The 25077-nt window shown below is 35.6% G+C and overlaps 1 protein-coding gene across 1 annotated transcript; it reads left to right on the top strand.

The window, feature by feature from the left end:
* Positions 1-20769: 20769 nt before the first annotated feature.
* On the top strand, positions 20770-22146 carry LOC140162087 (leucine-rich repeat-containing protein 51-like). The gene has a single exon (XM_072185374.1). It carries the CDS (start codon positions 20865-20867, stop codon positions 21648-21650), a length of 786 nt encoding a protein of 261 aa, XP_072041475.1. The 5' UTR covers positions 20770-20864; the 3' UTR covers positions 21651-22146.
* The last annotated feature ends 2931 nt before the right edge of the window (positions 22147-25077 follow it).

The raw sequence follows: 25077 nt of genomic DNA on the forward strand, positions 1-25077 counted from the left end.
GATAGCATATTGAACCATTGTGTGTTGGTGTTATCTACCGTAGATAGCACATTGAACCATTGGGTGTTGTGTTATCTACCGTAGATAGCATATTGAGCCATTGTGTGTTGTGTTATCTACCGTAGATAGCATATTGAACCATTGTGTGTTGTGTAATCTACCGTAGATAGCATATTGAACCATTGTGTGTTGTGTTATCTACCGTAGATAACATATTGAATCATTGTGTGTTGGTGTTATCTACCGTATATAGCATATTGAACCATTGTGTGTTGTGTTATCTACCGTAGATAGCATATTGTACCATTGTGTGTTGTGTTATCTACCGTAAATAGCATATTGAATCATAGTGTGATGTGGTATCTATCGTAGATAGCATATTGAACCATTGTGTGTTGTGTTATCCACCGTAGATAGCACATTGAACCATTGTGTGTTGTGTTATCTACCGTAGATAGCATATTGAGCCATTGTGTGTTGTGTTATCTACCGTAGATAGCATATTGAACCATTGTGTGCTGTGTTATCTACCGTAGATAGCATATTGTACCATTGTGTGTTGTGTTATCTACCGTAGATAGCATATTGAACCATTGTGTGTTGTGTTATCTACCGTAAATAGCATATTGAACCATTGTGTGTCTGTGTTATCTACCGTAGATATCATATTGAACCATTGTGTGTTGTGTTATCTACCGTAGATAGCACATTGAACCATTGTGTGTTGTGTTATCTATCGTAGATAGCATATTGAGCCATTGTGTGCTGTGTTTAATATCTACCGTAGATAGCATATTGAGCCATTGTGTGTTGTGTTATCTACCGTAGATAGCATATTGAGCCATTGTGTGTTGTGTTATCTACCGTAGATAGCATATTGAACCATTGTGTGTGGTGTTATCTATCGTAGATAGCACATTGAACCATTGTGTGTTGTGTTATTTACCGTAAATAGCATATTGAACCATTGTGTGTTGTGTTATCTATCGTAGATAGCATATTGAACCATTGTGTGTTGTGTTATCTATCGTAGATAGCAAATTGAACCATTGTGTGTTGTGTTATCTATCGTAGATAGCATATTGAACCATTGTGTGTTGTGTTATCTATCGTAGATAGTATATTGAACCATTGTGTGTTGTGTTATCTACCGTGGATAGCATATTTAACCATTGTGTGTTGTGTTATCTATTGTAGATAGTATATTGAACCATTGTGTGTTGTGTTATCTATCGTAGATATCATATTGAACCATTGTGTGTTGTGTTATCTATCGTAGATAGCAAATTAAACCATTGTGTGTTGTGTTATCTATCGTAGATAGCATATTGAACCATTGTGTGTTGTGTTATCTATCGTAGATAGTATATTGAACCATTGTGTGTTGTGTTATCTACCGTATATAGCATATTGAACCATTGTGTGTTGTGTTATCTATCGTAGATAGTATATTGAACCATTGTGTGTTGTTATCTATCGTAGATATCATATTGAACCATTGTGTGTTGTGTTATCTATCGTAGATAGTATATTGAACCATTGTGTGTTGTGTTATCTATCGTAGATAGCTTATTGAACCATATTGTGTTGTGTTATCTACTGTATATAGCATATTGAACCATTGTGTTTTGTGTTATCTACCGTAGACAATGGTAGATAGCATATTGAACCATTGTATTTTGTGTTATCTATCGTAGATAGCAAATTGAAGCATTGTGTGTTGTGTTATCTATCGTAGATAGCATATTGAACCATTGTGTGTTGTGTTATCTATCGTAGATAGTATATTGAACCAGTGTGTGTTGTGTTATCTATCGTAGATAGCATATTGAACCAGTTTGTGTTGTGTTATCTATCGTAGATACCATATTGAACCATTGTGTGTTGTGTTATCTACCGTAGATAGCATATTGAACCATTGTGTGATGTGTTATCTACCGTATATAGTATATTGAACCATTGTGTGTTGTGTTATCTACCGTATAGGCCTATAGCATATTGAACCATTGTGTGTTGTGTTATCTACCGTATATAGCATATTGGACCATGTGTTGTATTATCTACCGTAGATCATAATCATTATTAAACCATTGTGTGTGCGTTATTTGCTGCGTGCAGATAGCATATTGAACCGGGATGTGTTGGTGTTAATCTATTGCATAACATAGACCATTGAGTGTTTTTTGTGTCCTCGAATATATTCCATATACTTAAAGTGTTTTTCCCCAAAACACCAAAATAATTTAGGTCTTTTGGGGCTTTCCATCCCAGCTACAAACACTTAAAGTACATATAATTGGATATCATAAAGAATACTGGTTAATGTAAAAAAAAAATCAAAAATTTCAATTTTTAATAATAGGACATTCCTCATATTCAAAATGCAATTCGATATGTCTGTAGTGTCCTCAGGTCCAACAAATCAGCTGTAGCTACGTTTTTCATTGCCACTCTCACATAGCGATGTGTAGGAATTAATGGATGATTTTCAGTATAGAAGGAGCCAGAGTCAAATCGTATCGAAACAGCTCATAACAATTGAAATCATTAATGGATATTGCGATGTTACCGTTACCATGGCTACGTGTAAAATGAAAATATGTCTGACTGGAAAATATTTAATATTCCACTCTTATCTTCTCCTCTTATGTATTCCACTCTCATAAATTTGAACAAAAGATTATATTTAAGATTACATTTGGTACATATAATAGCATACACAATATTTGTTGAAATGCATGTGAATGAATTGCGAATCTGAGGCGATTATTGTTAGGACCTGTAATAGAGTTCATAGATGCAATATAAGCGCAGGTGTTACAACGAGGTCTCTTGCAAGATATGGTAGAACCAGATGGTGAATCAGAGTCCAAAAGAGTCGAGTGTATAAGCTGATCACGGATATTAGTATCACGGCGGTAAGCGCACAGTGGAGGCTCGGTGAAAATGGCTCTGGTGGACTGATCACCCAGAATGTTGAAGTTATTCTTGATAACCTTAGTGATCTTGGTACTGACGGTATGATAAGTCACCACAAATCGGACGCGATCACAAGCTGATGGTGTGGAAGGTTGCAGAGCTGAGTCTTGCGACATGTTGGCTGTGCGACGAATTGCAGCATTAGTAACTGTAGGAGGGCATCCACGTTGATGAAAAAAGCTTGTCATCTGGGTGGTTTTCTCGTGGAAGTCAACATCATCACTACAGATACGTCTTACACGAAGTAACTGGAAGTAACTGAGAGTAAGGAATGCTGTTTTTACATAAGTAAGATAAGTATGGGCATCAGTCGGTTTGTAGTACACACTTGGATACAGATGGATACCATAATGTTCAAGAAAGGAACGTGACTAGCAGATATCGTAGAGGTGAGTTTAATAGAAGGATGGAAGTCACCGAAAAAGTCGATAAAGTGTTGTAGTTCTTCTACGGGATATGATGTTGCCCAAACACAATCATCAATGTATCTCTTAAACAACTCGGGTTTCCTGCCAGTGTATGAGTTAAAGATCTGCTCTTCCAAATAGCCCATAAACAGACACGTGAAACTTGGACCAAATTTGGTGCCCATACCAACACCAGATATCTGACGAAAGAACTGCCCGTGGAATTCAAAGGAGGCAGTTGAGCACCAGTTCAGGAAGTGGAGAAGTTGGAAGTGTTCCATTGGTTTAGGAAATGCTGAAGAGCTAAGAGACCACCCTTAACCGGGATAGACGTATATATTTAACATCAAAAAAATATTTTTAACATGTCACTTCAGGGGCCCCGTAGATTCCAAATATGGTCATGGAAATATTTTTAAAAAATTGTGAAACTTATCGTGTGCAGTCGACACCCGCGTGGTCGAGTTAATTTTAGAACTTTATTGCCGATTGCAGATATATCATTTATCTATACATGTTCATCACTCTCTGCAGGTTGCATTTGTTGTTGTAACTTGTGTCATATTTGAGCAGCATTTCTATTATCTTGCACAGATCTACTTATGTTACTAATGCCAGTCTGGATACCACGGTTGCTTCTAGAAGTTAAGCAACGACAGCAAAGTTTTTTCAAAGCATCGCGCATTGCATTACGAAATTTTTGACAGCAACAGACATACAGGATCGGGTTGATAATAGAGTTAAGCAGGCGAAAACTATGCTCTATCGTGAGAGCTGTTTGGCTTTGTTTTACATTAAGGCCAATGTTAGTAAAACTTTCAAGTATTTCATCAAATAATCTAATATGATGTGGCAATTGACAAATGAAAAAGATTATGATGTTGAGAACCAATGTACGAGTAACTTGACTTTGAGCTAACTGCATTTGTTCGCTATTGTTGGTTAGTTTTCGTTTCATCATAACTGAAATAATTTTAACAGAAATAGAACTGTTAATCAGAAGACAAGTAACAAATACACAAATTGAGATTACTTGTGGAAATACAATATATGGTCTGCAAAATCCAACATTAACAGGCAGATGTGAGAATGCTTCTTCAGGAGGCCAAATGAAACAGGTTGGATGAAGTTTAAATCCAGATTGTTGTACTACACACAGTGCTAAACCGATCAACCATACTGCAATTATCATCTTAAATGTACGCCTTTTCCCTTTCATTAGGCGATGTTTTATTGGTTCACAAATTGCCAGGTATCTTTCCACAGAAATCAGTGTGACAAGACCTATTGAAATAAAGTAGGGGATACTTGTAGACATCCAGATAACATAACAATCTATATTTGAACTGGCATGATAATCAAGGCGAACATCTGAGGTCAAATAATCCAAAGTTCCCCACATCCATATAGTCGCTAGGTAGAAAAAATCTGCGATGGCTAAGTTGCTCATAAAAGCAGTCAAGCTACTTTTCATTTCTGGAATTGTCAAGACTGATATCAAGAAGGTAACATTTCCAAATATGCCCAGAGCACATAAAATAGGCAATACAAACGTGTAGGTAGCTGCATCTTGAAATGAGAAAATCCACTTCATTGCTAAAGTTGGATCAGTTACATTGATGATATCATCTGCCCCAAAACATGTGTTGTTTTCAACGGCATCCATGATGAAATTCTTCAACAGTGTCATCAATAATATTTGCACAATTAAAAAAGTATTAAGTTGCCGCAATAATTAATATTTCAACAGTTGAAACGTGGTACCTTTTTAAGGGCTTGCACGCTATATCTCCCCTCAGCTCCAGGTCTCAGCTGCACAATACTCTGAGCGAGCCTGAGTGCTACAATGTAGAAAAGATGAAACACGAGTGAGAAACCCACATACACTATGACTTCTTTTTGTAGATCACCTGATCAAATCTAAACACACTAGAGCTGCTGTGGCCCAAAAGCCACGAATATCAGGTATGGCTCATAAGGGAGTGAAGAATTCACTCTTTTTGAGTGTTTATTTTTTCACTCTTTTACATAGAGTACAAAGTTACCAAGTCATCAAGTTTCAGATTCTCTTGTAGTTCTCTTAGAATAAGAAACATTAAGAAAAACCAACGTTTTGCTCTTTACGCCAAGATAAGATAACATATATATAATGATGTAACAATAACAAAAATAACACATATCAATTGCTTGCAAGATCTAGGTACTTAACAAGCAAAATAAACTGCAATCGTAGCTGCAAATATCACGAGTCGAAAAAGTATGATAATAACAAATAATGTCAAGATCTGTAGTGAAGATGGTTTTAGTGATGTTATTTGCTTTTGCAAACACTCTTTTGAATTCAAATTTACCAACCGTTCGTTCCTAAAATGCAGTATCGGTGCAATTATTATCAAGGTTACGTTACATGTTGTTATGCTATAAAGTCACTTCAATCTTGACATGACAATGGGTGTACCCTTGGTGTAAGATATTCATGAGTTAGACTAGTGTTAAGTCTCCATTGAGGAATTAAGCAGCTTATGGAATAAAGCTGTATAATCCTTCAATGGAAGATTTGTACTAGGCTAATTCCATGCATTCTTACACGAAGGACAAAAATATCAAACTTAAATATCAAACTTAAATAAGATATACGCGTTTGTTTGTCTGTGCCACTCTCCTCTTGGACATTGGGATGATGGATCTGTCTCATCAAAATGTTTTAATTTATTATATTGCATTTTCTTAAATTTTGTATTTTGTACAGTTCTTGCTGGATTAAAGCTTGTTTGTATGTATTTTGTAGTTAATCTTATATTTTTTTAGAGTATTTATCGTTTTGCTTAAGGTGTTTGTTGTAAGGTTCGTACAATATTGATTTTTATCTATGCCCGTGGAACGGTGGCATAGATATTGTATTCGTCGTGTTTAGTTTTCTCCGTTTTCTTCTCAAGACCAGTCCTTTGCACTCCTCTTGCTCAAGAACTAAAGTAGCCTCGGGGCCCATACTTGGTATAACGATGGCCCATGACCCCTAGAAATTTCCTGGGGTAGCCTCGACCCCAGAGGTCAAAGGTCATGGGCTACAGGGGGCAATATGTGTAAAATTTGAAGCATCTCTAGCTCAAGAACTATAGCGCCCTCAGGGTTCATACTTAGTATAATGATGGCCTGTGACCCCTAAAAGTAACTTATGGTAGCCACAACCCCAGAGGTCAAAGGTCACAGGCTACAGGGAGCAATATGTGTATTTTTTTAAACCGCTTTAGCTCAAGAACTATAGCGCCATCAGGGTTCATGCTTGGTACAATGATGGCCCATGACCCTTAGATATTTTCTGCAGTAACATCGACCCCAGAGGTCAAAGGTCATGGGCTACAGTGAGCAATATGTGTAAAATTTCAAACAGCTCTAGCTCAAGAACTACAGCGCCCTCAGGGTTCATACATGGTACATTGATGGCCCATGACTCTAGATGTATTCTGTGGTAGCCGCAACTCCAGAGGTCAAAGATCAAAGGCTTTAAAAAGCAAACTAGGTACAACCTATTAACACAGTGTAGCGCAATAGGTAGCGTTTTGTTAGCTACCTGTGTTTGCAATGATAACGGCCCCAATCGTACGTCAAGGAAATTGATCACTTGACAAAAATTTCCTTAAAAGGGAATGTGTAAGCAGTTGATATTGGTGCCTTGGACCACCTCAAAAGGCTGTCAATGTGGGACATGGCGTGTGATTGGTTAATGGGTGTTAGGAGGGTTAAGGGATATCACGGTTTGTAAGGGGGTGACCAAGGGGGTGGTCACCAGTTTTTTTAGATTTGGCGCCCAATTGGGTGCTTTTTTATTTTAAGTGCTATGAGGATGATATACTTATATCAATTAAAGCTTATAAAAAGGGCTTCCCCATAATGGTCACCAACTTTTGGATTTGGCACCCAATTGGTCGCTTTTTTATTTAAGGTGCTATGAGGATAATACTTATATCAATTAAAGTTTATAACAAGGGCTTCCACATGGTGGTCACCAACTTTTGGATTTGGCGCCCAATTGGGCGCTTTTTTATTTTAGGTGCTATGAGGATGATACTTATATCAATTAAAGTTTATAACAAGGGCTTTCATATGATGGTCACTACCTTTTGCATTTGGCGCCCAATTGGGCGTTTTTTTAATATTTTAGGTGCTATGATAATGATACTTATATCATTTAAAGCTTATACCAAGGGGTATAAGTTTTCGTTTTAAGAATAGGGGAAGGGGGGTTAGGTGTGGTCACGGGCATAGATATTCGTGTTTGGTCAAACACAACTGTGGTTTCTAGTGTTGCATTGTTCTTGTTTGCAAACATTTGTAGTTGTATAGGCCTAGATGTTTGTAAAGCGCTCAGTGACTTTTGTTTGGAGCGCTATATAAATCTAATTTATTATTATTATTATTATTATTATTATTATTATTATTATTATTATTATTATTATTATTATTATTATTAGTTGCGATGTACGGAAGTAACTAAGGGCCACGTGAGTTCGCTTTGTAACGCAAGAAGTCAGGATCTTGTGATTACAAATCCCGACTTCTTGTGTTCCTGACTTAGCCAGTTTGAAATAAAGAGATAGTAAAAATATCAAAATAAAGAAATAGTTAAGACAACTCAGGATCTCAAGAACTCATGAAATCTGTTCAATTTTCACGGCGTTAGTAGTTTAATTGTAAGCCCATCCACTTTAGAACTCGTGAACTCAAGCCACGCTTGACTTCCTGACTTCCTGACTTCAAGTCAGGAACACAGGATCACGAGATCCTGACTTCATGACTTTAAAGTCAGGAACTCGTGAACTCAAGCCGCGCTTGTGTTCTTGAGTTCCTGACTTCCTGACTTTGAACTCAGGAACACAAGAACTCAAGCGCCGCTTGAGTTCACGACTTCCTGACTTTGAACTCAGGAACACAAGAACTCAAGCGCCGCTTGTGTTCACGACTTCCTGACTTTGAACTCAGGAACACAAGAACTCAAGCGCCGCTTGTGTTCACGACTTCCTGACTTTGAGAGAGAGCCTAAAGAACTCAAGCGCCGCTTGTGTTCACGACTTCCTGACTTTGAACTCAGGAACACAAGAACTCAAGCGCCGCTTGTGTTCGCGACTTCCTGACTTTAGCACGTGTGTTGCTAGCGCCATCATTTATATATATTATAATGCATGCATTTAGGCTCTCTCTCTCAAAGTCAGGAAGTCGTGAACACAAGCGGCGCTTGAGTTCTTGTGTTCCTGAGTTCAAAGTCAGGAAGTCGTGAACACAAGCGGCGCTTGAGTTCTTGTGTTCCTGAGTTCAAAGTCAGGAAGTCGTGAACACAAGCGGCGCTTGAGTTCTTGTGTTCCTGAGTTCAAAGTCAGAAGTCGTGAACTCAAGCGGCGCTTGAGTTCTTGTGTTCCTGAGTTCAAAGTCAGGAAGTCAGGAACTCAAGAACACAAGCGCGACTTGAGTTCACGAGTTCCTGACTTTAAAGTCATGAAGTCAGGATCTCGTGATCCTGTGTTCCTGACTTGAAGTCAGGAAGTCAAGCGTGGCTTGAGTTCACGAGTTCTTGACTTTAAGTCAAGAAAATAGGATCTCGAGATAACTAAAGTGGATGGGCTTACAATTAAACTACTAACGCCGTGAAAATTGAACAGATTTCATGAGTTCTTGAGATCCTGAGTTGTCTTAACTATTTCTTTATTTTGATATTTTTACTATCTCTTTATTTCAAACTGGCTAAGTCAGGAACACAAGAAGTCGGGATTTGTAATCACAAGATCCTGACTTCTTGCGTTACAAAGCGAACTCACGTGGCCCTTAGTTACTTCCGTACATATTGAACCATTGTATGTTGGTGTTATCCAAAATGTTTGTATTTTTGACAGGGGTACACTCCCCCCCCCGCTGGTAACGCTGCTGTAATTTAGGTCTAAACGGTCCGTCTTTCATCGCCCCATTTTCATATTTTGGTGTCACCGAATAGGCCCTACATCTTACTGTAAAAAAATATCCAATAGATATGGACCATTTATATTTAATTGAAGGGACCTCTCTGGGTATGCTGGGATTGGGTTCTGATCAGTGGTTCTGCTAATACGTTAGGGTGGTACTATATACACTACATCCACTGGTAAATTTTGTGATTAATTTCGCATTTTTCTCAAAAAATAACTACACACTGGTAACAAAAGTTATATATATTATAGGGGCAAGGAATCCAATTACTTCGCTGAAATTTCAGTGATTCAAGACAAGTGGTTCATTATAACGTTAAGAAATGAGGTACATTCTAGCGGTTTTTTCTTATCATAAATAACGTACCGCTTGTCTTGTTTTGAGTCACTGAAATTCAAGTGTAGTAACTGGATTTCATGCCCATATAGTATACATAACTTTTGTTACCAATGTGATATTATTTTTTGAGAAACAAAAATAGTCACAAATTTATGAAGGGGTGTAGTACCACCTTAAAATGATACACGATGTATTGTTGGTCGAAGCAGCCAAAATAATCGATTTTCATTATCTACAATCTTGGAAATAAGTCTTGGAACGCTTGCGTGCCATATATAACGGAAAACTGTCACCCCCTTTCCTTCATGCAATTTTGAGAAATGCCAATGTCTTCAGGGGTAGGGGAGGGTAAATCGTTCTTGTCATGTTTGTTTAAGAGTGTGCCAAGCGTTCCAAGTACTCTTTTCCAAGATTGTAGGCTAAATCAATAAATTATTGAAAAATATAATAACGCTTTGATGTTCTGCAAAGGTTCATTCTACCAATCATATACTTTGAAAACTTGCTTGATTTATTGTTGTTAATCATGTTAATGAGTTATGTACGTTTTACAAAAGTGTTGTTGTTTCAGCCCTCTTTACAACATAACTCAAGAACCACAGGATCTACAAAAGTATATCTATGATATTTGAATTCTTCTACACACTTGCTGTGAAATAATCAATGCAATTTTTGCAAAGCTCACTACCATTCGCAAGATACTGTGAACTACCAAATCACAACAGCTTAAAATAGTTGCTAACCTTAAGGGATCTGGAATGAGCGTTTTGAGCGTTTCGACAGTATTTTTTGTGGGACATGAGAGCACATCAGACACATCGAATTGCATTCTGAATACGAAGAATGTCTTTCTGATATCAAATAATTTTCATTTTTGAAATTCACGATATAATACAAATTTTATGACAAATTATTAAAATTTGATATTCATTTTCATAATAACAGTCCTCGAAGTAAATTTTATAAATCTAATGATATATTCTTAATTGTATGTAGCTGGGAGGAAAAGCCGGACGATCAATTGAAAATTTTGACCTTTCATATTGAAGATATGGATTTTTATCCCAAAAAGACCTAATTTTTTTTGGTGTTTTGGAAAAAAAATCCATATCTTCAATACGAAAGGTCAGAATTTTCAATTGATCGTCGGCTTTTCATCCCACCTACATACACTTTAAGTATAAATCATCAGATTAAAAACGTTTACTTCGAGTACTGTTAAATATCAAAAATATCAATTTTTAATGATTTGCCATAAAATGTGTATTACATTGCGAATTTCAAACAATCAAAATTATTTGATATCAGAAGGACATTCTTCGTATTTAGAATGTAATTCGATATGTCTGATGTGCTCCCCCACAATAAATACTGTCCAAACGTTCATACCCCACCCCTTAAGAGGCATTATCTGTTATTTTGGAGAATTTTTGTTAAATGTTTGCCACGGTCAAAAAATGGATTTCCTTTAAACTTTCATATTTGATGGACCTTGACCTGAAACAAACACACATGAAATAAATTTGGGAAAAATATCCCCGTTGCCATGGTAACAGCCAAATCTTCATGTTAGGCCTATCTTCACACTTTTTGCATTTTTCAGCAGTCAATTTGTCAAGTTTTGAAGCCAGTGTTACTAATATACACAATATATATATACTGTTTTCTTTGTAAGGTATGAATAGGTCGAACCTTAGATGCCGCATTGAAAGTATGAAAATAATCACCAGATGTCAGGGTGGGTTATACCATTTATTTGAAATAGGGTGTTTTTCAATTTTTCAAAGTATGAAAATATACCAACTTTGTATAGCTCATAAACCATATGGTAGTGCTCCGATTTCAACATCGACCACAGCATGTTGAGATGATACATTGGTCTTATGAAAAAGGTACATTTGAGCTTGGGGAAAACACATCTGTATATACAGTGTTGCCAGACATTTTCCTATTTTTCGAAATTCAACACAAATCTCACCTTAAGTTAAATGATGTGAAAATGAAACATCATCCTTTCAAGGAACATTTATTAGAAAGAGTTTTTATTCATATCAAATTTGATCAGTTATAATGGTCAGTGTTGTTTTAAACCACATGGGTGTTGCCATAATTGGGGTTTTATTGTGATTTGTGGATATTTTCAACTTTTGAAAAATTATAAAAATACCAAAATGCATTTCTATAATAAAGAAAGAAACATCGACCTCGTCATGTTGAGATGATACATTGGCCTTATGAAAAGTTATTTTGATCGGGGGGTAAAACATCAGTTTATACAGTGTTGCCAGATATTTTCCTATTTTTTCAAAATTCAACACAAGTCTTGCCGTAAGTTAAAAGATATGAAAATGAAACTTCACCTTCATATGGAACATATCTTTTTAGAAAGAAAGTTAATTTCATATTCAATTTGATCATCTAGGATGGTCAGTGTTATTCTAAGCCATATGGGTGTTGCCATAGCTGGCGTTTAATATGACAATATTTAGATATTTCCAGCTTTTTACAAGTCTTAAAAATAGTACATACACACCTTTAAAATTATTGTGGAATGAACGCAATATTAAGGTTAAAAATTAACCTAAGAACACTTAGTATGTGAATTTAAATTTTAAATTTGAGTTCGGAAAATATTTCCTTCTATACAGTATTGCCAGATATTGTCACATAATTCAAAATTCAACATATGTTGAGCTTTTTTCAGCTTTTTTTTCAGCTTTTTTCAGCTTTTTCAGCTATTTTTCAGTCTTAAAAATGCCAAAATACAATGGCATACATTCCTAAAATAAAGATGTGAAAATGAAACATCGACCTCATCCTGAGATGATACATCGGTCTTATGAAAAATTTACATTTGAGCTTGGGGAAAAACATCTGTTTATACAGTGTTGCCAGATATTTTCATTTTTTTTCTTCAAAATTCAGCACTAGTTTCACCTTAGGTTGAAAATTAAAGTTTATTAGAAAGAAATTTACTTTCATATTAAATTTGATCAGTTGTATAAATGGTCAGTGTTGTTCCAAACCACATGGGTGTTGCCATAATTATGGTTGAATAGCGAGATGTGGTTATTTTGAACTTTTTACAAGTTTTAAAATACCAAAATACCATGGTATGCATTCCTTAAAAAATATTTGGAAGTGAAACATCAACTTCACCATGTTGAAATGATACATATTTGGTCTTATGAAACATTTACACTTAAGCTTGGGGAAAACATATGTTTATACAGTGTTGCCAGATATTTTCCTATTTTTTCGAAATTTAACACAAGTCTCACCTAAAGTTAAATGATGCGAAAATGAAACTTCACCTTCACAAGGAAAGTTTATTAAAATGAAATTTACTTTCATATTAAATTTGATCAGTTGTATAAATGGTCAGTGTTGTTCCAATCCACATGGGTGTTGCCATAATTAGGGTTTAATAGTGAGATGTCGATATTTTTATAAGTCATAAGGGTTCAAATAGCGACGTTTTCACATATTTTTGTGGACCTGAGAGCACATCAGACATATATTGAAATTTGCGATATAATACAAATTTTATGGCAAATGATTAAAATTGATATTTTGAAATTTAACAGATCTCAAAAAGTAAATTGTATAAATCTAGTGATATGTACTTAAAGTGTATGTAGCTGGAATGAAAAGCCGTCCATATGAAAATTTGACCTTTCGTATTGAAGATATAGATTTTTTCACCAAAACACCTAAGGTCTTTTGGGGAAAAATCTATATCTTCACTATGAAAGGTCAAATTGTTCAATTAACATTAATTAATTGATTAGTGGTCGGCTTTTCATCCCAGCTACATACACTTTAAGTACACATCATTAGATTTATTAAATTAACTGTATTATGTCAAAAAATAAAAAAATTCAATATGCATAATTTACCCTAAAATTTTTATTGTATCGCGAATTAAAAAAAAAATCAAAATTATTTTATATCAGAAGGACATTCCTCGTATTCAAAATGCAATTTTGTATGTGTGATGTGCTCTCAGGTCCGACAAAAATACTGTGCAAAGGTGGGTGACCAACCCCTTAAAATACAACACAGAAAACATCAAACATGTATACTTTAAAATATACATAAAAGCCATAATGTTTTTACCAATATACACATACTAGCTAGGCTAAAATAAATTAAAATAACATAAGATTGTTACATTGCAAAAAGATGCATATAAGAGTAAGATAATGTTTAAATTACGCCTACCCCATATTATTAAAGCACACATCCCAACTATACTTGCAAAAAAGATATGGGGAAGAAATGGGCAAAAAACTATATAGATCCAGCAAATGTCTCGAAAGATATGAGAATACAGCTCAACTGATCATACTTTTCCTACATTCGCCCTTGCATGATTTTTGAGTTGACACAGTCATGAAAATAACTATAGATATTTGACAGACAATTAGTAGCCCAGTTCTGAACCTTTTCATTGATCATTCATAACAATAGGTATCTGATGGATCAGTGAAGATAAGAAGGGATTATAATATATCCGTAACCTTGATATTATAGTACATCTCGAGGAAAAAGTGCAATGGACATGTTTTCATTTTATGTTTCAAATATCCCGCGCATGAAAATTGAGTATTTAACCCAAAATGGAAAATGGAACAATTTATTGGAAATCTGTTTTAACACATTTTTTTGACATCTTTTTCTGCACTGTATTATACCTAAATTAAGAAATTTGATAAATATTCAAAGAAAATATAGGTCATCCAAAAATGTTGATTTTTACACATTTTGGGGCAAAAAAGGAAAAATAAGCAAAAATATCAAAATCTGTTTTAACAACTTCATTCATCAAGTCATAACAAACGGCCTACATGCTTAATTTCTAATAAAATATTGAAATTGTGAAAAATATAGGTATTTATTGATTTTCATGTTTTTCTTGTAAATATGCTAATAATATGCAAATTATGAAATTGCAAAATAAAGTTTCTACATAGCATACATCTTTCAAGTGTGATGTTCAAAATGACAGACATCAAAAAGAGATTCGATGAAATGTAAAGGTGTAGTAACAATTTTGGCATGGACTGTCTGGTTAGGAAAAGTACGGTAAGTTGAGCTGTAGTCAAAGACAATAACGCACAGAACCTTTTCACAGCCAGACAAATTAATGTCCAGTTACCTTTCCCGAGAGGAGCTCGCAGGAGAGTCGAAAGTATGAAGAAGAAATGACCATTGAAATGTTGCATGATATTGTTGCTAATTCTCTGTCATTCAAGCATCCCTGCTCATTGATGACATGAATTTGTATGAGCTTGTAAAAAGGAAGCAACTAAAATTAAGCTTTCAAGACTGAAGGAGATTTATATGAACACTTTTGCAGATACTTGCAGGGTTAAAGCAAAATAAAAAATCACCAAATGTTGATAAAAGTTGTCTGAGGAAATATCCGTTTCAAGTAGAAAAAGAGGTCTACTGGGCACAGTATACCTATGACATGACGCCGGAGGGGGTTCTCCCTGGTTAAAGGTATACGGGGATGTGCCACGGTTTTGGGGGTACCTTAGCAATTGGTATGTCGATTGGTGGGTTTGCAGTGGAGACAATACACCAAATTGGGTGCATTAAGGCAAAAGTGCCCATAAAAGCGCCAAATTAGGACAAATTTGTGTGCTTTTTGGGTGTTTTTGTGAAAAATTGGAATACTATAGCTGTAACTTTAATAAGGTGTCATTTTAAAATTGAAAATGTATCCACATTTCACTATTAACTCCGTTTATAGTGGCATCATCTATGTGGTTTATTCATGGCAGCGATTTAAACAATATAAATCCTAAAGTGAGACATACATTGAATTTTGAATATATGTGATAATAACTGGCAATACTGTATAGAAGGAAATATTTTCCGAACTCAAATTTAAATTCACATACTAAGTGTTCTTAGGGTCATTTTTAACCTTAATATTGCGTTCATTCCACAATAATTTTAAGGATGTGTACTATTTTTAAGACTTGTAAAAAGCTGGAAATATCTAAATTGTCATATTAAATGCCAGCTATGGCAACACCCATATGGCTTAGAAATAACACTGACCATCCCAGATGATCAAATTGAATATGAAATTAACTTTCTTTCTAAAAAGATATGTTCCGTATGAAGGTGAAGTTTCATTTTCATATCTTTTAACTTAGGGCGAGACTTGTGTTGAATTTTGAAAAAATAGGAAAATATCTGGCAACACTGTATAAACTGATGTTTTACCCCCCACCCACAAATCAAAATAACTTTTTCATAAGGCCAATGTATTATCTCAACATGACGAGGTCGATGTTTCTTTCTTTATTATAGAAATGCAAGTTGGTATTTTTATGACTTGTAAAAAGTTGAAAATATCCACACCTCACAATTAAACCCCAATTATGGCAACACCCATGTGGTTTATCTGGGAACACTGTATAAACTGATGTCTTACCCGCCCCCCCGATCAAAATAACTTTTTCATAAGGCCAATATATCATCTCAACATGACGAGGTCGATGTTTCTTTCTTTATTATAGAAATGCATTTTGGTATTTTTATGACTTGTAAAAAGTTGAAAATATCCACAAATCACAATTAAACCCCAATTATGGCAACACCCATGTGGTTTAGAACAACACTGACCATTATAACTGATCAAATTTGATATGAATAAAAACTCTCTTTCTAATAAATGTTCTTTGAAAGGATGATGTTTCATTTTCACATCATTTAACTTAAGGTGAGATTTGTGTTGAATTTCGAAAAATAGGAAAATGTCTGGCAACACTGTATATACAGATGTGTTTTCCCCAAGCTCAAATGTAACTTTTTCATAAGACCAATGTATCATCTCAACATGCTGTGGTCGATGTTGAAATCGGAACACTACCATATGGTTTATGAGCTATACAAAGTTGGTATATTTTCATACTTTGAAAAATTGAAAAACACCCCTATTTCAAATAAATGGTATAACCCACCCTGACATCTGGTGATTATTTTTATACTTTCATTGCGGCATCTAAGGTTTGACCTATTCATACCTTATAAAGAAAAAATCATATATATAATGTGTATATTAGTAACACTGGCTTCAAAACTTGACAATTTGACTGCTGAAAAATGCAAAAATGGTGAAAATAGGCCTAAAATTGAAATTTGCCTGTTACCATGGCAACGGGGATATTTTTCCGAAATTTATCCCATGTGTGTTAGTTTGAGGTCAAGGTCCATCAAATATGAAAGTATAAAGAAAATCTATTTTTGACCGCGGCAATTATATTCTCAAAAATAACAGATAGTTCCTCTTAAGCAGCAACTCCATAATCATGATAATGTCAATTAAGGAAGTGAATCAATAGAATGTTGATTATAACTGCCCCAGGGTATAGCTGCCCTAGGTCGTACCTTAACAATACACCTATGCTATTGGCCGAAATTTCGGATTAAATTATATTAATATTATACCGTAAAACCTCGTTTACAAGCATATAGAGTGTTTTTGATGAAAGCTTAATTAATACATGTGTCTTCCACTGACAAAATTATAACATTATGGAGTTTGAGCAAATAAATTACCGTTACAAGCATATACAAACAAGTACTATTGTAAGACCAATCTATTTTATTGGCCTGTTTAGCTTTTATCAAAAACACTCAATATGCTTATAGACGAGGTTTTACGGTATAGGCTTACATTATTTGTACAAAATATCATGTGCATCAATCAACTCTAAATATATAGGACAACATCGAAAAAGATACTTTTTGATCATTCTGAAAAAAAAGCTAATATTTTGGTCCTGTGGTTAACATTTGACATTCTTTATAATGGAAACAAATCTTAAGAAAGTACTACACCCCTGCCCAATTTTTGTGCCTATTTTTGCATTTTTCTCAAAATTATAGCGCATTGGGGACAAGTAAGATATGTATATTATAGGGGCAAGGACTACAACTATCGCACTGGAAATTTTGTTTCAGCACAGACAACAGTTTTGGAGTTACAGTCAAAATGAGGGAAAACCAATATTTGATCAATAAATCAATAACTACTTGCCTTGAGTTGCTGAATTTTCAGTGCAGTAGTTGTAGCCCTTGCCCCTATAATATGCATATCTTACTTGTCACCAATGCGCTATAATTTTTGAGAAAAATGCAAAAATAGGCACAACATTGGGCAGGGGTGTAGTACCCCCTTAAACGGTAACTAGTATTGAAAATTTGCTATAATTAAAAAAAAATAGTACAATTTGGCGACTAAAACGGTGCAGGCTATTCCAGTACGTACATTCCGACATTCGTTATAGTTTACTTAAAAAGAACCAAATCAAATGTTCAGTTGACTACTTTGAATTTTCAATCATTTTAGGCAAACAAAAGTAGTGATTATCGAGTTAAAATCTTTTCCGATTGAATTTCAATTGAAGGATTGATTTTCATTGTTTTTCTTTGACTTAAGTCAGAGACAAATCCTTTTCAATTGAAAACATTCACTCTAATTTTTAAAAAAAACTTTGAAACTCATTCCATCCGTACAGTATGCAACAAATGCCATTTGACAGCACATTAGGAGCTATTAGGGAGCAACACTTAGATTTTTTGCTTTAGTAGTCAAAGATTGGAATATTGAAATCGGTCAATTTGCTATCGAATCATTTAACATGGTTAAACACAAGAACAGCTACCAAAACAAAGTGAATTTCTGTTCAACATAAAAACCTTTTGTCAGAATATGGTCAAAACAAACACGAACGGTGAGAATTCCAAATGGCGTGTTGTGATTTTGTATTTATTCTAGTATTTAGCCTTGTTAGCTCTTACTATATACACACTACAGCAATAATAGGCCCCTACCACTCCGCCTCCGGAAAGATAAATGACACACAACTAAAATGTTATTGGTCTTACTACGTCAGTACCATTAACAAACATATAATTAGTTACATAACATTGTTAAATGCTCAAATATAATATTGGTTTGTAACTCGTCGCTATGGCTCGGGAATGTTCACACGAGTAGGAAACCTTAAGACTTGGTACTTCTTTTTTTTCTTCTTTTTTTTAATCTTTCGACAGCCATAGTGTTACTGTAAGACTTGGTACTTGAAATTATGAAGAAAATTGTACCACTGCGTGTAATAATCATAGGAGTTTGAAATTTTGTTTTGTTCGATTAAAATTGGAACTTTCAGTTTGAACATAATTTGCCATTATTCCCTCGTTTTTTGTGTAGCCTATGTACATTGTTTTCTAATCTGTAATTCCATTTCAACGTATTTAATCAACTTCGGAATTATTCATAGTCACAGATATATAATGCCTAATCTTGAGATTACTTAAACCTTAAGATTCTGGTCATCGTGTGAAAAACGAGTCGTCGCTAAGGCCTCGGGGATATGCAAGCCATGCATGCACACCAGAGGATGATTTAAGCACTTCCCAGCAAGTCTTGCGGTTAGCACAGCTGTGTGAGTGAACACGACACCACTGCCCGCCCACTGTATACACACGTGAATGGTTAAATTTGAATTTGGACAGATATATTTACAATAAAAACCCTTTCAAAAGGTTGGTCGATTTCACATTTTATGTTATCTACAGCAGGTGTGAATTATCCTTCATGCATACATCACTTTAGATCTGAAATCGACCAAGTAATAACGACACACGGGCAATTCTAAAACAACATCTTTTGCACAGAGTTCAATGGAATTTGAAAAGTAAAGTGGCAGTTGAAACTCTAGTGAAAACACTTTTACAGTGCATGATGGGGCTTCCTTAAATCATCCTCTGCATGCACACTGCACTAGTAACTCAGGAAGTCGACTCAATCATTCTTTTCAACTGATATTGTTGCACATGTCTTTTCTTGTGTCTAAATCGGCAAACACAGGTGATAACATCAAAATCGGAAATTAGTCTATTCCAGAATTTGGAGCATTTATTATGAAGATGAACAATGCTTTCATTATGTCTATGATATATCTTTGCCGGTGCAAACCAAAAGGCCCGCGACAGTAAGTTTTACAACTCGGCTCTGGTGAAGTGAATTGTTGCTATCAGCAGTAGATAACAGAGCACTATTAATATTGATAACAAGCAACGGTGTAACTGATAGACGCACATTAGATATCAATTTATTTCTATCACGACCCAATTGAAGCGGTTATAACCGGTAATGATTTATCTTGTTGGGAATGTCGACGACAGCAACATTAAGATTCAGAAATCTGCACTCCTGGGTTCATCTTGTTTAGATGTGATAATGCTGATATAGACGGTAAGTTTTCTGTTTCTGTAGCTTCGCGAAAGTTTTTCTTTGAAAATATAATTTTGCGCGTCACAAACGTTTTCAAAGAGATGTATGTATATGTATATTTTTCCGACGAAATAAGGGCATTTGAACTTTCAACATAACTTTGAGGCTTGATGAGCTGAAACTGAGCAACAATGTAGGTTGTGGAGCTATGAAAATCATTTCTGCAAATCTTTGTTTATACTACACTTTTTGGAATCTTATCAAAGCATGAACCCTAAGTGCGGAACTTCCAAACAGCCTGAAAATGGACCCTTGACAGCCGCACCCGATACACATTTTCATGTCAAGGGGGAATGGTAGTATGCCTAAATGATCAAATTGGTCGAATTATAGATTGATTTTGGTTGGTTATAATTGAAATCATAACCTTCTATCTGGTAAACGTTTGGTGATTTCAATGATAACTTTGCTTGCTTAAAAATTTAACACTATAATTTTTTAACCTTAAATCTACAGGTTCCGTAACTACATCATCACCGTCGTACATAACCAGACAACCTTCAAGTGGAAACTTCACATCGGCTGTAAAAACCGTAAATGGTTGGGTTTCCTAAGATCGTTGCCAGGCTTAGCCATAGTTACATTTGTGATGACAGTCACACATGCATAAATATACGATGTGACTTCATACCTTTTTCGTTGAAGTTGCCAACTTGGAAATTTTAAGATCATTTTGAATTGGACCAAATACTTTATTTATCCAGTGGGTTCAATTTTAATTACATTGCACACGCTAGTAGAAACATTTGACGATTGGATGACACTTCATGCATAGTGTTGTACCGTATTTAACCGGATTTAAGCTGCACGCCGTGTTTATCTGAAGTGTGTGGTACCGTGTACCTACAATTTCTCTTACAATGGCTGGTGTCTACTTTCAATTTCCAACTCCGCCAATTGATGATTCAGATTCAAAATTACATGCAACGAACAAAACATCATCATCACCAACCAAAGCAGCGACTAATAATGCCCCTCGCCGTAAAGACTTAAATACGCCACAAGCACTTGCGTATAGAGTGCGTAAAGCAACCTCCAAACTCGACAACGGAGGTCCCAACTCTGGCGAGCATATGCACATCGCCCCACCGCTTGATTTTTCGTTCTATTCCATAGGCTCTTTTAAGGACATAGATCTTGGTTGGGATTATCCACCGCGCGAAAATGTCAAGAAAGTCAAACGTTCTGAAGACGGTAGATTTGAAAGTACCGCGCTGAAATTAAACAATAATCTCGTACAAGAATGGGATGGATTCGATGGTTTGGTACAACTATTGCTGAAAACACCTGAAGAATTATCATGGATTGACATTTCGTTTAATTATATTTTGACCGTCGATGAAATTTTACTCAAATATCCAAAACTTACAATTCTATATCTCCATGGTAACGGGATTGAAAAACTAAGCGAAGTGGATAAACTTTCAAAGTTAAAAAATCTGCGTAATTTGACGCTGCACGGGAACCCAATCGAAGAGGAGTCGGGATATCGACAATATGTCCTGGCTAAAGTGCCTCAGTTGAAGACATTGGATTTTAGTAGCGTGACAAAAGCTGATCGTGTCATGGCGCCCAAATTGGTAGCTAGAAATGGGTATGGTGATCAGGCGGCAGGGAAGAAAAAGAACAGGACAGAGAGTTTTTAATCAGGATGCAACTCTCGGACAAGTCTCAAAATAAGCAGATCTGGACAAGGAGCCACACATTAGGAAAAAGCAGCTCCTGGTCCTGTGTATCTCAATGTGAACCAGCAGCCATTAAAGAGCTAAAAGAGTCATTTAAATTTTAATTGTACACATTAAACATGCTAAATACAAAACATGCTTTACCTACCAGACTCCATTTTTTTTTAATGTAGAGCTTGGCTCATATGATTTTGGCGTGGACCAGGAGCCAAATTGTTATGACCATTGGGTAAATGACTCCTGGGTGCCTTCTTATTTTGAAGCTTGCTCTCGGATATACTCTCCACCGTATGTTATTTTACCCGGTATTCGAGGTAAATGGACACATGACTGTGAAGTTGCGTACTAATGTATTGTGTTACAGCCAAACTATGGCGTTGGGTAATATATTTTACCATTTTATTTTACACACATTGGTTCAAATATGAGCAACCTCAGCCTACATTTGGGGAAAATTTAACCAACACCAGTTGGGTAAGGCCCCAGGGGGGGGTCACTCACTACTTGACTTGCTACACACCCGCGTCCAAGAAACACGTCTAAAAGGGTATGTTTTTGACCACACGTCGACGTCTTTTTTGAAAAAGGGGTACTTTTTCTGAAGGCATCGCCCTTTAGGGGTCCCTTTTCAGCCAAATCCTTAGACGTTTAGGGTTAGTAATATTATTGTTTGAGTGAGTTTGCACTAATTTGATAAAAATCACCACTTTTTAATTGATTCTTGTTACTTTTGTGCATGTTTTCTTCAGTATCTATAGGTCTGCAACTTCAAAAAGACACCTTGGGTATCAAATTAACTCATTTTCCTGTTTACGCCACTTAGGGTATAAATTAGATATTTCTCAGTTGACGCCATTTTATTTAGGATAGGGTTTTTGCATGTGCTACGCCATTTAGGGTAGGATTTTGCATGTATTTCGCCAATAAGGGGTGCAATTTGGTTATGTGAAAATTCGCCATTAAGGGTGCATTTCAGAGGTGTTCGGACGCGGGTGGGAGGCACTTTTGTGTGAGAGTGACCCCCTCCCCGGGGGTAAGGCATTTTATATACGTATATCATGCGCGTATTTTGCGGGGGCTTTGGGGCGCCAGCCCCCGGGGTAAAAGCAGGGGCGGCGAAAATGAAGGGCGGCGGAAGAAGAAGGGCGGCAAAAATGAAGGGGCGGTAAAATGAATTAGTAAACAAAAAAGGGCGGCAAATTTGGTACAAATGGTACTATACATCGAAATGTGGTGCTTTTTGGGCGCTTCCGCTTGAAACCGCTTTTTTTTTTTTTTTTTTTTTTTTTTTTTTTTTTTTGCTCTTCACTTTTCAAACGACCGAGAAAAAATTGGGTCAACCTTTTCGGGCTGTTGAGGAAGGGCGGCAAAATTGAATTTTCTTCAGCCCCCGGGGTTGGGGCGGCCACGGTACGCCACTGTATATCTAGTTTTTTGGCAGGCCGAGAGGGGGAAAGGTTTTTTTGGCATACCAAGAGGTAAATACAGTCCCTATTGGGTTAAATTAACTGATTGGATGATTGGGCGATCGATTGAATAATTATTGCTAAATTAATTACACATTTTCCATAGTAACACTTTTTAAACACTAATTTAAACCAATTGAAAACTGAATTTTAAGTTTGATCGACATCAGACTCATTTAGCTTGATCGCAGCATGAAGTTAAAAACGTTATAAACGTGCTATAAACACGATTTTGTTTCATTCAAATCGTCTTAATAACATTTAAGGTTAGCAACTATTTTAAACTGTTGCGATTTGGTAGTTCACAGCATTTTGCGAATGGTATTGAGCTTTGGCAAAAATTCCATTGATCATTTCATATTCAAATATCACATATATACTTTTGTAGGTCATGGTTCTTGAGTTATGTTGTAAAGAGGGCTGAAACAACAACACTTTTGTAAAATGTACATAATTCATTAACAACAATAAATCAAGCAACTTTTCAAAGAATATGATTTCTAGAATAAACTTTTGTAAAACATCAAAGTGTTATTTTTCAATAATATATTGATTTAGATAATAAAATTCGATTATTTTGGCTGTTTCGACCAACAATACCACGTCTACCCTTAAATGTTGGGTTATATAATGGTCATAAAAACACCACAACATTTTTAAAATGTTGTCAAATAAATTATCATGTTAAAATATTTTTGGCAAACATTTTTTGCAAAATATTTTGTCAACTCTTCAATAACATTTTACTTGAATGTTTTGCATAGTTCTCAAAACTGTTTTGGAATGTTATAACTACATTATATACCCTTTATATGACCAGTCAATAAACCGTTTTGGGCCGGTTTCTTGAAGCATGGCTAATGGTCAGGCTTCCTAAGCCATCAGGTTTAAACCCAATTAGTCATATATCATACCAGTGCTTACAATTTCACATCGTACACAAAAATGTACATCATCTAGAAAGATGAATCAATAAAATGGATCCACATTGGTAGGGTTAGTCTATACTGGCTTAGGAAGCCTGAGCACTAGCCAAGCTTCAAGAAATTGGACCTTTGTGTTTGCTGGATATTCAATAAAGTGACACGGTTCACATTTGCTGTCCATAATGTAAACAAGTTTTATTTTGTTCCGCATAAATAAAACAATGTTTCTACATCACAATAACAATAATAATATGTACAAGTTTTGTTATTTACTGTATGGAGCAATGGTGGCACCATTGTTTTCAGGGGCATTGAGCTGGGGGGAAAAGATTTTTTTTGGTGGGGGTCAAAAATCTGAAAATAGAGTGAAATTATCTGTGAATTTTGTGGGGGTGGAGTGGGGTGGAGAAAAATCCCAGAAGGGAGTTGGAGGGGGAGGGGAGGAAATTCCCCCCATGCTGCCACCATTGATAGGGAGATGGGTCAAATACATTATTAGGAAGTATTGTTATCACTATCTACACTCTACACTTCTTAAAGGAGTATTTCGTGATCCTAGCATCCTCTTTTTATGACATTTTTCAGTAGATATCCACGAAAAAAGCCTATTCCCAAAATTTCAGTTGATTCCGATTTTGCGTTTGCGAGTTATGCATGATTATGTGTATTACACTGCTCCATAGACAATGCGTTGTAATTTCGTTCTGGTGCACCAGAACGAAATTCAAATTTCACGATATCTTTGCAAAGCGAATTAATCTGCAAGAAATATTTTGTACATAAACATTATGTAGCCAGAGGTTTCCAGTGATATAAAAATCTCAACTTTTTTGAGAAAAGTGGGGGATGAGGCTGTGGATCACGAAATGCCCCTTTAAGAATCATAAGCAATCAAAAAGCATGTATCATGCTGATTTGTAATTAATTCCAACTTAAAAAGTGATCTATGAGATACAAATTAAGAACTGGGCTATTCCATTTAAAATTCACACTCCC

The sequence above is a fragment of the Amphiura filiformis genome, chromosome 10 (assembly GCF_039555335.1).
Source record: "Amphiura filiformis chromosome 10, Afil_fr2py, whole genome shotgun sequence".
In the NCBI taxonomy this organism is placed as follows: domain Eukaryota; kingdom Metazoa; phylum Echinodermata; class Ophiuroidea; order Amphilepidida; family Amphiuridae; genus Amphiura; species Amphiura filiformis.